This window comes from Embiotoca jacksoni, unplaced genomic scaffold (assembly GCF_022577435.1).
Source record: "Embiotoca jacksoni isolate LCO1_2020_lvr unplaced genomic scaffold, fEmbJac1.0.p SCAF_5, whole genome shotgun sequence".
Lineage (NCBI taxonomy): Eukaryota > Metazoa > Chordata > Actinopteri > Embiotocidae > Embiotoca > Embiotoca jacksoni.
This window is the reverse complement of record NW_027185403.1, coordinates 7,784,133-7,797,347: the sequence shown is the minus strand read 5'-3', so window position 1 is coordinate 7,797,347 and position 13,215 is coordinate 7,784,133. Positions and strand designations below refer to the sequence as shown.

General features: G+C 40.0%; 3 protein-coding genes across 3 annotated transcripts; all 3 read left to right on the top strand.

Moving 5' to 3' along the window:
- Positions 1 to 410: 410 nt before the first annotated feature.
- LOC138211474 (LRRN4 C-terminal-like protein) lies at positions 411 to 2,571 on the top strand. The gene is made up of 2 exons (XM_069171406.1): positions 411 to 550; positions 1,400 to 2,571. The coding sequence occupies exon 2, from the start codon at positions 1,402 to 1,404 to the stop codon at positions 2,191 to 2,193; it is 792 nt and encodes a 263-aa protein (XP_069027507.1). The 5' UTR covers positions 411 to 550; positions 1,400 to 1,401; the 3' UTR covers positions 2,194 to 2,571.
- A 257-nt stretch (positions 2,572 to 2,828) lies between these two features.
- On the top strand, positions 2,829 to 5,026 carry tstd1 (thiosulfate sulfurtransferase like domain containing 1). The gene is made up of 4 exons (XM_069171407.1): positions 2,829 to 3,007; positions 4,083 to 4,211; positions 4,445 to 4,607; positions 4,817 to 5,026. Exons 1-4 carry the CDS (start codon positions 2,995 to 2,997, stop codon positions 4,869 to 4,871), a joined length of 360 nt encoding a protein of 119 aa, XP_069027508.1. The 5' UTR covers positions 2,829 to 2,994; the 3' UTR covers positions 4,872 to 5,026.
- A 1,233-nt stretch (positions 5,027 to 6,259) lies between these two features.
- top6bl (TOP6B like initiator of meiotic double strand breaks) lies at positions 6,260 to 12,870 on the top strand (the record flags this gene model as incomplete). Its single annotated transcript, XM_069171574.1, is given in 12 exon segments — positions 6,260 to 6,395; positions 6,949 to 7,002; positions 7,090 to 7,202; positions 7,356 to 7,439; positions 7,523 to 7,578; positions 7,974 to 8,049; positions 8,214 to 8,459; positions 9,407 to 9,533; positions 11,702 to 11,836; positions 11,914 to 12,035; positions 12,375 to 12,485; positions 12,694 to 12,870. Coding segments are annotated over 12 exon segments (1,437 nt in total), but the record flags the coding sequence as incomplete, so codon positions are not given.
- Positions 12,871 to 13,215: the final 345 nt, after the last annotated feature.

Below are 13,215 nucleotides of genomic sequence, written 5' to 3'. Positions count from 1 at the left end.
ACACACACTGAAGTGACCTTACGTCCTGTTTTTTTCCACGAGAACACCTGCGCGGAGTATGCAGGAAGTTTAGCTTTTAAAAGAAGAAATAAAAAAAACGGACCGCTACACCTACAGATTGCACAAACACATACTGCAACAAGCACAAGCCTGCCTGCTGCTGCTACTCAGCAAATTGATATGCAAAACGACACTCACGCACACCGTTACTCCCCCGCCCTCTTCTCTCCCCAACACACATTTACCCACACATTCCAGATTAAATAAATAAATAAATAAAAGCAATGATGACCGGCTGGGAGCCATGTCGAAAAGAAGACTGGACAAAGTACAAAAAGACAGCGCATGAAAGAGAGAGGGAGGGAGGGAGGGAGGGAGAGGCACGGAGGGGATAAAACGAGGGGGTGTTGAGGAGGAGGAGAGTCTGAGAGAGAAACAGTTTACGACGGTGAGAACTGAAGACAGTTGTGAGCACACAGTGAGAGCAGCCAGAGAGGGAACAAAGGACAGAGAAAAATACAGACGTGAGATATTCATCCACTTTAAACAGGTACGGTTTTCAGTTATTTTGTTTTCATTCATTTTATCACCATATGCTGATATGTGTTATCCACGTGTAAAACAATGTAGCGGTTTAATTTTCATTCTTAAAGACTTCATCTTTATCAGCATTTAAGTGGACGAGGAAAGATTTTCGGACTATTACAGTTGATTTTAAAATCAATCAGCGTAAACTGTAAATCAGATTGCTTTTTGTTTTCAATTTTGAGTTCCCACAGAACTCATCTGGCTCGCTGCCAGGAGAAAATGGATGTGCTGATGGGGGTCACCTCAATTGTTGCATCCTCCAGCACTCTGCGGTTATTTATTCAACGGTGTTTACAGAATGGAAACTAGAACATTGCAAATGTTTGATTGAACACAGAGGCCTTTCCAAGCTATAAACTGTAGTAAATAGCATCCAGTTCACTTAAATCTGACCAAAGAACTTTATTTTATTGTCTTGCCGCTCTCAACCTTTCTTCTCTTTTTGTTCTTGGACACCACATCGTAATACTGAAACTTAAAACAAATCTTACAGTCTATTGCACCCTATGTTTTACTCCTTGGTACCTCTGTGGATCCTTGTTGTCGTGGTATTTTCTGTATTTTGTTTCTATCTGTCACGGACCACATCTGACTTCCTGATTTTCATTTCTTCTTTCCTCTTCTAATTTCTTCATTCTGTGTAATTTGGAGCTACAGTATGAGGTCAACAGAGAAGCAATAAGCAATGAACTTGTATTTCTTCTCTTAGACTGAATGGATGAAAATAACAGTGATAGTGGTCTAATTATGGCTGTATGAGGACTAATATTTTACAACTAATTCTCATCACTCTTATCATTTCTGTCCCTAGAGATGATGTCACTGAGCAGGAACTTGGCAGCACTTCTGTTATTCCTGAGTGTATCACCTCTCATGCACTCCCACATCTTCATTCATGCTGCCTCCACTTCCCCACCCATCACTCGCTCACGGATCATATTCCTGACTGGCCTGGGCTCAGATGCTGACTATGAAGATGAATATGCTGACAGCCACAGCTCTCCTCCTGAACTCTTGCCCTCTGTGAAGACCCCCCTTCTCCACCAGGAACCTCAGCTCTGCCAGTACAACCCCTGCATGGAGAATCAGGAGCCCTGTCCCCATCTTTCCAGCAAGACTGGATGCCTCTGTCCTGGGATAAGTGGAGCTGATGAGCCTCCTCACCCACCACGTATCCAAGCACTGCTGCCAGTCAGCGAAGGGGTTAACAGAGGAAAGATAGAGGTGCAGTGGTGTGCTCCATCTTCTGTGGTGTCTCAGTACAGAGTGGTCGTCGAGGGAAGTGGCGGCGATGCCCTGCAGTTTGGGGGTGGCTTGCGACAAGGTTTGGTGGGATCTTTGGAGGTGGGAACTAAAGTGTGTGTGGAGGCGATGAACAGTGCAGGATACAGCAGCCCCTCAGAGTTCTCCTGTAAGCGGTATGACTCTCCTCAGTCTTCTGACCATAAACTGATGGCCTGGGTCATTGGAGGAGGAATCGCTCTCCTTCTACTTCTTGTCATAGCAGCTGTGATCCTGTGGAAACATCAAATGTGTCAAAAGGCTAAGAGAGACTCCACTGACGGACTGGGGAACCCTTCTTACAGCACAGAGGGAACACTATGATCCAGACGAGCGAGGACAATCCATCCCAGTCACACTGAACAGGCTCCTTAATATGTTGGGCGCAGCAACAGTGTGATCATGAATACAAGCCAATAGGAAAGTCGTTTAAACTCCTGTTTCAAGGAATCTCTAAATATTATGCTAAAAAGAGCACTAGTGCTAATGGAACAACAGTAACAAATGGTTAAATGTGTAATTTTGGGATTAGAACTACAGGTTTATTTGCTGGCAAATTAACTTCTTTAGATTTATTGTAGTGTACGTTTTATGTTTAATTCTATCATACCTGAATTTAATTGCACATAATATTTTTTAGGATGCAGCTACTGACTAAAATTTTTATAATACAAATATTTTAATAAAAACTATGTAAATGTCCTGGTCAATTTTTTTTTTCCCTTTAATTGAAAAGGTTTTCCATATGACTGCAATTTATACTATACAGCTTAGTGATATAACAAAGAAAATATATCTAACATATTTTGCAGGTGGTATTTTGAGAATTTAGAATGTACGAGTTTTTATAACTTACGGAAAGGATATAAAGACTTCCTCCGCACCCGTCTGTACTTATGTAACTTCAAATTGTATTTTGAAAGTCTTATACAGCAATGCTACAGAGCCATACGGCCCCCAGTGAGAAGTTTTATTTTATTGGCTACCTGATAAGGTCTTCCGGGCTAAGACCCGCCTTCCCATGTCATCTCAGCCAATGATCTGTCACCAAACAATGCCAGGAAGAAGGTGTACTGTTTTTAACGACATGTCATTATACACTTAAAACTCCACACATCAACTAGGATGGCGAACACAGGTGAGTCTTTTCTTTTTTAACTTACTGTAACAGATGTAATTTAACGCACTGTAGGCTATTTTAATTTTACGAGTGAACTGAAACGTCCCGAATAATACTTACGCTAACACTTCTTTTAATAATAGTTCAAAACTAGCGCGGGTAAGGAGACTTTAAAAGCAGCTGTAGTTATATAAACTGCGTACTGCGTTGACGGTTTTGGGTCCCAGTTTATAAGATTTACTTTGTGCACAACTAGTCTAATACATGAGGAAACGGTTCCTTGTTTAAAAAAAAAAAAAAAAAAAATTATACTCGTACGTATACCAGTATGATTCAGAGTGACTCGGCATTAAATCAGTCTTGACGCCTGTCTCCTTAGGGAAAGGTTACCCGAGCAACAATCGCAGCATGATAATGGGCTGCATACCAATTGTACCATATACTCCTAATTTCCACACACACACACACGTTAGTGCCAACATAAGGGAGTAATCTTCTGGTGAGGAATGTGCCCTCAAAGTGGAGGTGCACTTCAGGGTTTCCTGTTTAGATCAGTTCTGTAGTCTTGCCTGGCTCCAAACCTCTTTAATCCTCACCCAAGAAAATGTTTGTGGGTGATTTTTAAATACAAGCCGGTATGAACAAAGAGCAGTTTGGTCTGGTTTGTTCTTGTTTGTCTCTCCTCACCTGTTGTAAATTACTGAGACATTTGAATGTAAATTAACATTGCTGTGGCACTAAATGGAGTCAGTAACTAACTAAGAGCAAAATCTTTTTATAATTATATTGGCCAAAATTATATTGGTTTCGTCATGGTTGACAGCAGTTGTCTTTACTGTTTGATAAATCCCTGATTATCAGGCTGCTTGCATGTCCCTCTGTGTGTAAGGACTCCATACTGCAGGAGACATATTACATATAACCAATCATCACACTTACTTTTCATATGATGAAATGGGTTGTTAGTTATATATTCTTGTGTCAAGATGGTTTTATCCCCTGAAGCCTAAACGGTGTTAAAAATGTGAATGGAGCAATTTTATGGGAATATTTTTCAAAGGCGCTTTTATTGCATTTCCTTTTTTATTGCCAGGCACCAAGGAAATCACCTATGAGGATCTGAAGGCGCTTCTAGGAAAGAGCCAGAGTCTCTTTCTGGTTGATGTTCGCACGAAAGAGGAAGTGGATAAAGGAAATATTCCTGGATCCGTTCATATTCCAGGTGAGCTTGTTCATTTACATGGAGGGAAATAAAGACAATCAAGGTTATGTGCAGTTTTTTTTCTTTAAATCCTCAAGCTCAAAGCAAAGTTTTCCTGGATGTGTTGTAGTGCTGACTGGATATGTAAATGTACAGTGGTGGACAGGAATTTCTGTAATCTAGTATGGTTTTTCAGGTTCTGTATGTTTTGCATTAACGATTCATGTCCTCTCTTCTACTCTTTACTGCTGTAGTTGATGCAATAGAAACTGCTCTTGCAATGAACCCAGAAGAATTTAAGACCAAGTACGGAGTCAACAAGCCGCCACTGGGTGCACCAGAGCTGGTGTTTCACTGCCAGATGGGCAAGCGAGGGGGGATGGCCACAAGCAAGGCCCATGAACTAGGATACGTCAAGTAAATAAATTATTTTTCACTATACTGTATATAAAACATGCACTGCCCATCATGCATTTAAAACAGTCCAAGTGTCCTACATGGTGCTTACTACTTATGTCATGTGTTTTATTTGCCTGTCGTCATGACATATGTTTAGATTTATACTGAATGTTTCATATGTAATGATGACAAACACTCATCTTCTGTTCCTCTGTCCTCTGTTTCAGTGCACGTAATTTTACCGGTGGATACAAGGAGTGGTCTGAGAAAGAAGGAAAGTGATTCGTGTTGAGGGAGAATTTCATGTACAAATAGAAATTGTGAAATCTAGACAGGCAAAACAGATTATACTCGGATATTGGTTTGTTTTCATACAGTACATAATTGTGTTTTAAATGTATGAACAAATATAAATAAAATTTGTTTTTTACTCTGAAGTTTGTGGGGGTCATGGGTGACAAAAAAAAAAAATTGCTGCTTGCTTTCTTTTGAGTGGTTTTATTATATGAGGAAGTATTCACAGTTTAAATACACATACATTTGGTCTGCTCTTTATCATACATTGGAAGAATCCAAAATATATAGTTCATATACTGTGTGTGTATGTATATACAGTAGTAAGTAAGTACAAGTGATCAACAGTGTTTTATTGTTCGCATTCAAGGTTGTTTTTATCTGACAGATCTTTCCATAAGATCTTTGCAGACAATATCTGTCAAATTTGACTTTTTCTTTTTAATAAAAGTAAATAAAAAGTAAATGGGTTTTAATCCTCCACACCAAACTACAGACCGGACAGTGAAGAGAAAGGCTGGATACATTTTAGACTATAATGTAGTGAGATGAAATGCACAGAAATAGTTTAATTAATGAATTAGGGGTTATTGTTTTTTTGTAATTTCTTTAAATAGTTTGCCTGGTGGTTCTGAAGGGGGAATAAACATTCATCACAGCAGACATTTTTACTCTTAACTGGGGGGGGGGGAGCGCAGGTGTATTGGGGGAGGTCAAAGTTGTGTACATGCTGTCACTGTCATGGTTTACTAGATCATTTAATGGAAGTGAGCCATCATTAATTTCACCTGGGCTTTCCTACAGTGAAGTCAGATATCTGCTGTAAGAATGGCCTATCTGGACCGGACACGTGACCTCTGTATTTAACTCCTGGTCCTTTCAGGTGCATAAAATAAAATTGTCAAGTCAATTCTACAACAATAGAAAAACACATTTGTTTTTTTGTTTTTTGTTTTTTATTTATGTACTATGTAAAATCAGTTCTTCAACTTGTGAAATGTAGAAAAACAACATTGCTAGCTTCAGTGGAAAAAAAAAAAAAAAACGTTATTGTGTTGGTAAACAGTCTTGATTATACAAATCTGGCACGTGCTCAGCCCGTGAAGCGCGCGCATTAGGCAGTAAATAACACAAAAAAAAAAAAAAAAAAAAAAACCTGAAGATGCTGAGAGACCTACAGCAGGTAATGGCTCCAATTAGGTTCCTCCAGAATCACTGACTCTGCGGACGTAAAACACGGTTTTAATAGACCCGCTTGTAATTGTTCAATAATAATAATAGCTCTTCAACATTTGTGCCAACTAGCGAAGTGTAGATACCATTAGCTTGCGAAGCTAGTAGTTGTTTTTTTTTGTTTTGTTTTGTTTTTTTTGCAATCACCTCTCCAGGTGCTGAGGTTGATCATGCTCATGGGAAAGCAGAGACAGCAGCATGGTTCAAAGACCACAGGAGGACTTTTGGTACTTTTGTGGACGGAATCTGGAACTTCTTTCCAAAGACTAATCTGCACTGGTAAATTTGAATCCATCACCATGTTCTTGTAACCTGAGCTGTTTCTTCCTGGTGAGCAAGGAGTGCTTTGAAGTGGGCTCTGCCATTTTATTTACTGGAAATAGTTATTCAAATTAAAAATGTGCTTGAATAAAGTGAGGTTATTCTGACAGTAAATTATCTGTATGCTTGAGCCCCAATATTTCGGATAAATGTAAAATGTGGGTAAACAAGTAGCTTCAAACTGCTACCAATAGGATTGTAAAGAAAGTAATTCACGTTAGATGTGTCTAAAAAAAATGACAATAGTAACATACATATAAACTATCCATATGAAAAATGAAATGATGTAAAAGATTTATAAAAAAAAAAAAAAAAAAAAGTAGAATATGGTTTAAATAATTTAAATATGACATGTTTTGGTCACTGAGGCATGACAGCACATTCATTTGTAGAATAAACTATACATTATCTATATACCCTGCATTATAAAGGGAATCTGAATGTTGCCGGCAGCTGTTAAAATAAGGTAAATATAGTACAAGATGCACCACTGATCTCTTTTATGGTGCAGTTGCAGCAGCCGGTCCCTGGTGCTCAGGTATTAAAATGAAAGCACTCCAACCTGGTATGTAGTCACACTTTTAAAACGTACACACGTCTTCAGCCTTCAGGCACTACATGACCACTGTTATTGCTCCGTTAGTCCTAACAGATTTGAAGGAGATCATGTTTCCCTGTGTGTGGCCATTTCCCGAGCCGGACCCTGAGGAGCTGAGCGCCTTCACGAACGCGTATGGTTCGCTCAGATTACTTCTGTCTTTTCAGGTGCAAACAACATCATGATCATCTTGCATTTTATTAGCCTCATTGCTGATTATTAAGCTCAGAGTAGACCTTTTTAAGCACAGCAGTAAACTTATTGAAATATCTTAAGATATCTGTGTTGCTCCTGTTGTTTCTACTTATCTCTTGCTGCAGATGAAAGATGCAAGACATTGCACCTCAGAGTGGAAAGCTCATGTAGAGGCATTCCTACGCACCTTCAGTTTGACTAACGCAGGGGTAGGAAAAGATCTGTTCCTCTGTCCACAATCGTATGCCAAGTTAGACGGCAAAAAACTTGACTTCTTTTTCATTTCTCACAGATAAAAATCCACCTCAAGATCAGAATCAATCAGCAGACTTCACAGCAGGAATATAGGTATAACTGCCACTATGCAGGATCAAGTTATAGCTCCCATTCAAATTCAAAAACTGTGTTTTGAGTTTAACGGCATTAAAAATGTCACTGCATTACACAGACGTCAGCTAGTTATTTTGATTAAGTGTACAGTATATATTTGTACTGTAAACATACAGTATAAACGTGAGGTTTAAAGCTCATACACGTAAAGACTGTATTGCAGTAGATCACAGTTTCATAAATGCTTGCAGTGTTTTGGCTTTAACAAAGCATACATAGCAAACATATTAACAAACAGACAAAGGCTGACTGAGTTAAACTCCGGTGTAAAATTGTTCATAAATGGAAATGACCAATGGAAATATCGACCTCTATTTTTATGAGGTGTTAATGTCCTGTTCATATTCTCTCAGAGTCAAGATCAAGAGTAAAGTTGCACAGGCAGACCAACCATCCCTGAACTTGGACGTCACCTGTTCTACACAGTCAGTAATGCTCCTCTTGATGTTATTTTATGTGTACATGTTTATGTGGATCAACAGGCATGAATGTGTAAACCAAAAATAATATTATCCTCATCTGTTAGTGATCCCTAAACATTTGGGAAATACTGCTTCCGAGACAGGTCTGTTCACTGTGGTATGTACTTGTAGAAAGTGGTGGTCTCTTCTTGTGTGTAAAGGCCTCCACAGTGTGTGAAGACGGACTGCTGGTGTCAGGGAGGACACCCCATCCTCGGAAGCAAGTTGCCTCTCAGCATCCCACCACAGGCCATGGATCAAGGCCTGTTCGGGGAGCTCAGGGTCCAGCTTGTTACACTGCTGAGCCCCTGTGTGCTGCAGTACCCCAATGTGGCAACAGAACTCACTCGCATACAAATATCCTTGACTGATTTGAGCGTAGTTCTGTTTGTGATGTTCATGGACAGAAAATCTGGGAGGAGAGAATGTAGAGGCGTCGTCTCAAATTGGGTCTCTACTTTCTACAAATGACATGGCTCTGCTGGCTTAACCAGGGGGTGCACACAGGGACAGTCTGTGGCTAAGTGTGAAGGCAGGGATGAGGAAGGACACCTCCATGTCTGAGGTCATGGTACTCCCGTCCCCGTTCCTTTAGATTGGCAGTGAGACGCTGTCTCAGTGAAGGAGGTCAGTTATCTCGGGGCTTGTGAGTGAGGGTAAATGTCGTGCAAGGCTTGACCGAAACTAGTTCGTGAAACGTGTAATCTGACCTAATTGGTAATCAAAAGTGTTTATCGCTGTTCCCAAAAGCCGCAGTCAAATGTGAACAGCTGGCCTTCATAGATATAAGAGAGGCAAGATATTGTTTAAATATGAGGATAATTGGAAGTTATTGAGGCACTCAGTATTTCACATGAAAAGTGCCACAAATAGTTGTGTAACACAAGAAAAAAAAAAAGAGAGAGCTCTGGAAAATTGTCCAAACCCGGAGTACTTTTCTTGTGTCTGCACAGCTGCCCAATCATATTAGTGAGTGTGAATATTGGATCGTTTCGGAAAGTTACAGGATGGGTAAAACACAACCACTCTCAGAGAGGCGGTTGGGATAGGGGGTTTCCAAACCTTTCCCAACATGCATCAGGCGTTTCAGATGGAGCACACGGGCCCGAATGCAGCTGAAAGGCGAGGCTCTCGATGAACCATTCAGTCTCCTGCATGCTGTAGCCCTCACCCCGGGCCATGAGCGCTGGAATGACCAAAACAATTCAAACAATACATACAACCAACATGTAATACGACAAGGTGGCTGGGCTCTCTGTTGATTCACTCGAAGTGATTTGGGCATCTGGTGTGGATTAGTCTTCCTTGACATGACATGTTTTCAGATGTTGGTATACAGCCCCAGTAATGTTCCTGTCCCGGGCCCCTCTGGCTTTTTCCAAACCCTTCCTGCTGCTCTGGACTGTTGTCAGGAACTGAGCCTGGACAGACTTCACTGCTCCTCCCTCAAAGGTAAACAACCACCAATCGTGGGAACAATGCATACTGATGACAAGGATACATTTCAAGGCTTTAGCTAGAAGGTCTAGTTTTCCAATGAAATGTGTCATAATTGAAGCTGAGATAGGTCCGGAGTAGAGGACACTTAAGCCTGTCTTAAAAAGACACATTCGGAAACGTTTAAATCTTGGATTTGTTACCTCTTGATTACGAGGACAACTAATCGAAACCACCTGTGTGTGTTTGTTAGAGATGGGATACAAAGCCCTGGCCTGAAGTTGCTTATAAATACTTTAATGGATCACATGAGCCCATATTTTCAATGAGAGGCAAAAAAAACCAAAACAATAAATGTAGGAAAAAAAAAAAAAGCACACACAAAGCACAAAAACAACAACTTTAAAGTGACAGTACTTGGAGAGAATGGATGACAGAATTTCCTTTTTTTGACGGTGCTGCAAATCTCCACTCCAGACCTCAAATGATTGTCACTGCATTTTGACAACCCATCTCCTGAGAGTTATGTTCATGTGCAACGAATCTGCACTTTAAACTGTTGAACATTTGGTTCTAATTCAACATTTATTATTGAATGCACATCGCAAAACAGAGATCTGAAGTTTGGACCTTGGGGTTGGAGAAAGGGTTTAAAGTATGTTTGACTGGAAACTGAAAGACTGAAGTTCCCATTCTGTCTAAAAATGGAATTAAGTGTTTAAATTTGTTTCAGTAACTTGGGGTCTGTTGCCAAAATTGAAACTACACCGTAACCATGTCTGAATTTGCCTTTTATAAAATGAAACACTGAAAAAAAAAGATTTAAAAAATGTGATAAGAGTCTACAGCCATGCTAATAGTTTTGGGAGGAGCAGTGTTTCATTCTGCGAAACGCTAATGCCAGCGTGGTTACATCGTCACAATGAAATGCTAACATGCATGTGTAATGTTTCCTGTGCTCAACGTGTTAGTTTAGGTTTGTTTTGCAGGTATGTGGTCATAAAGCAAAGTGGGTACAAAAAAAAAAAAAAAATGTACTTGATAGCGGAAGGAGAACAGTCAGGTTCCAAATCATCCTGATGGTGGTGGTTTTATGTGGAAATCTATCCAATAGTTGTGAAGACATGCAAGGAAAAGTCAGCCTCAGCAAAGTCATTAGAGTTTATCCTCTGGAGACCATGAATGTCTGTACCAAATTTCATCACAATCCATGTGACAGTTGTTTTCCTGATTTTATTCTGGACCAAAATGGTGAATAGACAGCCCAACATTAACAATGTAATCCATTATATTTTCCCCAAAATGTATTTTGATAATGCAAGCTAGAAACAAAGGAGTGTGATTGTCTTGTAAAGTCAAAACATCAAAATGATTTCATGTTTTTTCTTGTCAATAAATATTTAAGAAGCAGGAGGCCAGCCTTCGGTAAAATAGATCAAATACTCCACGTGTTCAGACAGCATTGATCAGATCTGAATTTAAGGTGGTGTCATCGCAGTGTTCATCTAATCCCAATTCAAGATTTTCTTGGATGCAAACTCTTCAGTTAATTCAGATGTGAAAAACTGATGGACCCTTCAGTCTGGAAACTAAAGTTAGTCATTACTTACTCTTAACTGTCTTGCACAAACAGAGACCGTAGGATAACAATCAAAAATGTGCTAATTTCTCAGAAGCTGGTCTTTCTTAATATATCCATTTGTTTATTGTGTAAACTACACAATGAATCACAAACACAAGTACAACCACAAGATAAATCATCAGCTCATTCAGTCACGATATCCAATTTTAGCTGAGTCCCATGATGCAGCCTGCTTCACTCCCTGCTCGAAAGAAAGATCTTCTGTCGCAAATTATTAGTGACGTTTGATTTAAAGGGACACATTTGAGGTGCTAATGTTGTTATTTTAAACCCAAGAAAAGAACTCAGCTTTTGAACGTAGAACTGTAAAACCAAATGTTTCATCAATTATTTACCCAACCCCAAGGTGTGTCTTCTATTACCACACCGTTAGGTACATGTTGGGATTGTTACCACCCAGTGATGCACCACGGTGCCTTTACTCAACCAGTGCAGACTTACAGTACAGTGTGTATACTGTTTAAGGTCATTTCCAATAATCACATTTCCCCTCTCTTTCCCCTCGCATCTCGGACTGTGCACTGAACAACGTCCCGTGCAGATGTTTTCCCCAGCGGTGGCACTGTGTTCACAGTAGAGCAAGAATCAAGTGATTCCCCGGTGCAGCAGAGCCTCCTGCTTTTCTTCTTCTTACAGCACAGTGACCCCTTCACCTCCCAGCTGACTGATATTATGGGTGAGAAAACGCTGCAGCATTTTTTTTTAATTCACAAAGCACTGGGTTGAATATGGTCTTATTTTCAATGTTTACAGCTACAGAGGCGTTGATAGAGCACCACCTGGAGGATATTCTGAACAACAACAGGCAGGCCGTCACAGCAGCCCTGCAGACGGAGCTGAGGAACACACTGAAAGCACAAAACCACAGAAAAAAGGCAAGAGGAAGATACATGGACACACACTCCAGCAACCATACTACTTTCATATGGTAGTTTGTAGTAATTAACAGTAATTGACAGAATCATTTACCGAACAAAACATTTCCTGGTACAAATTTTTCATATCTGAAAATGTCCTGCTTTTTCTCCGTTTTAATTCATTTTTGAAATGTAAAAACAAGTAATATATTTAAGCATTACCTTGGACTCTCAGACTAAGAAATTAATGTATTAATAACGTGGAGTAATCGGAGAAAATAATCAACAGGTTAATGGAAACAAACAGTAATTACTGCTCGAATAATATGTGTTTGTGTGTGCTGTGTGACATGTCAGAACCAAGACAAGCTGCATTCAGCTGCTGAGGTGATTCTCAGTTCATCCATCAGTATCGTGAGCTGTAGCAGTAACCTGGAGTTCAGAAACGCCTGTCTGGACCACATGAAGGTGTGAACAAATGGAATTCAAAAACAGTTCATGCAGACATTTGTTGTTAATTCTAAAATACAAGGGTGACAACTCTGACGAATATCAGGTTATGCGCATTCACTGTAACTACCTGTTACATGGAGGGATATAATGTACATGTGCAATATAGGTAGGATAGTGTGGCTAAAGTCAGTGTGCATACATACATAATGTACGTGTGCATCAGGTGCGTGATACTCGTGAATTGTCGGCCTCCCTCCGAGAATCACTGTGGAGAGTGACGTCATGGAAATTCATTCCCAGGAGCAGGTGCTATTCTGATCAGGTGAGTGAGATGTTTGCTTTTCACCAGCACCAGCCAGTTCCTACAGCAGCACCTCATTACTCTGTTCTTGAGCCCTAATCCAATGCGACATGATTGCTTCGACAGATGGAAGAACATCCTGAGAGTGATGAGGCCAACAGAACAGAAGTCTGAGAATGTTTGTGTTTGTCTTGAAAGACTTTTGATCTGGTTGAAGAGTGAGGAGGAAGTTCAAATGGAAATGAATATGCTTACAATTTAAAGTTTGCCAGCTGTGCATGCTGTAAATGTGCTGGTGACAGCGTTAGCTTTCACCCCCAATTTAAAGAGTACTTTGTTGTTACTACAGTTTGCTTTACACAAGATGTGATGGTTTTTGAAACCTGTTCTAAGATTGAACATTTTCCAAAAGAGATCAAAAATTAAATTTTAATTTAATTGGTT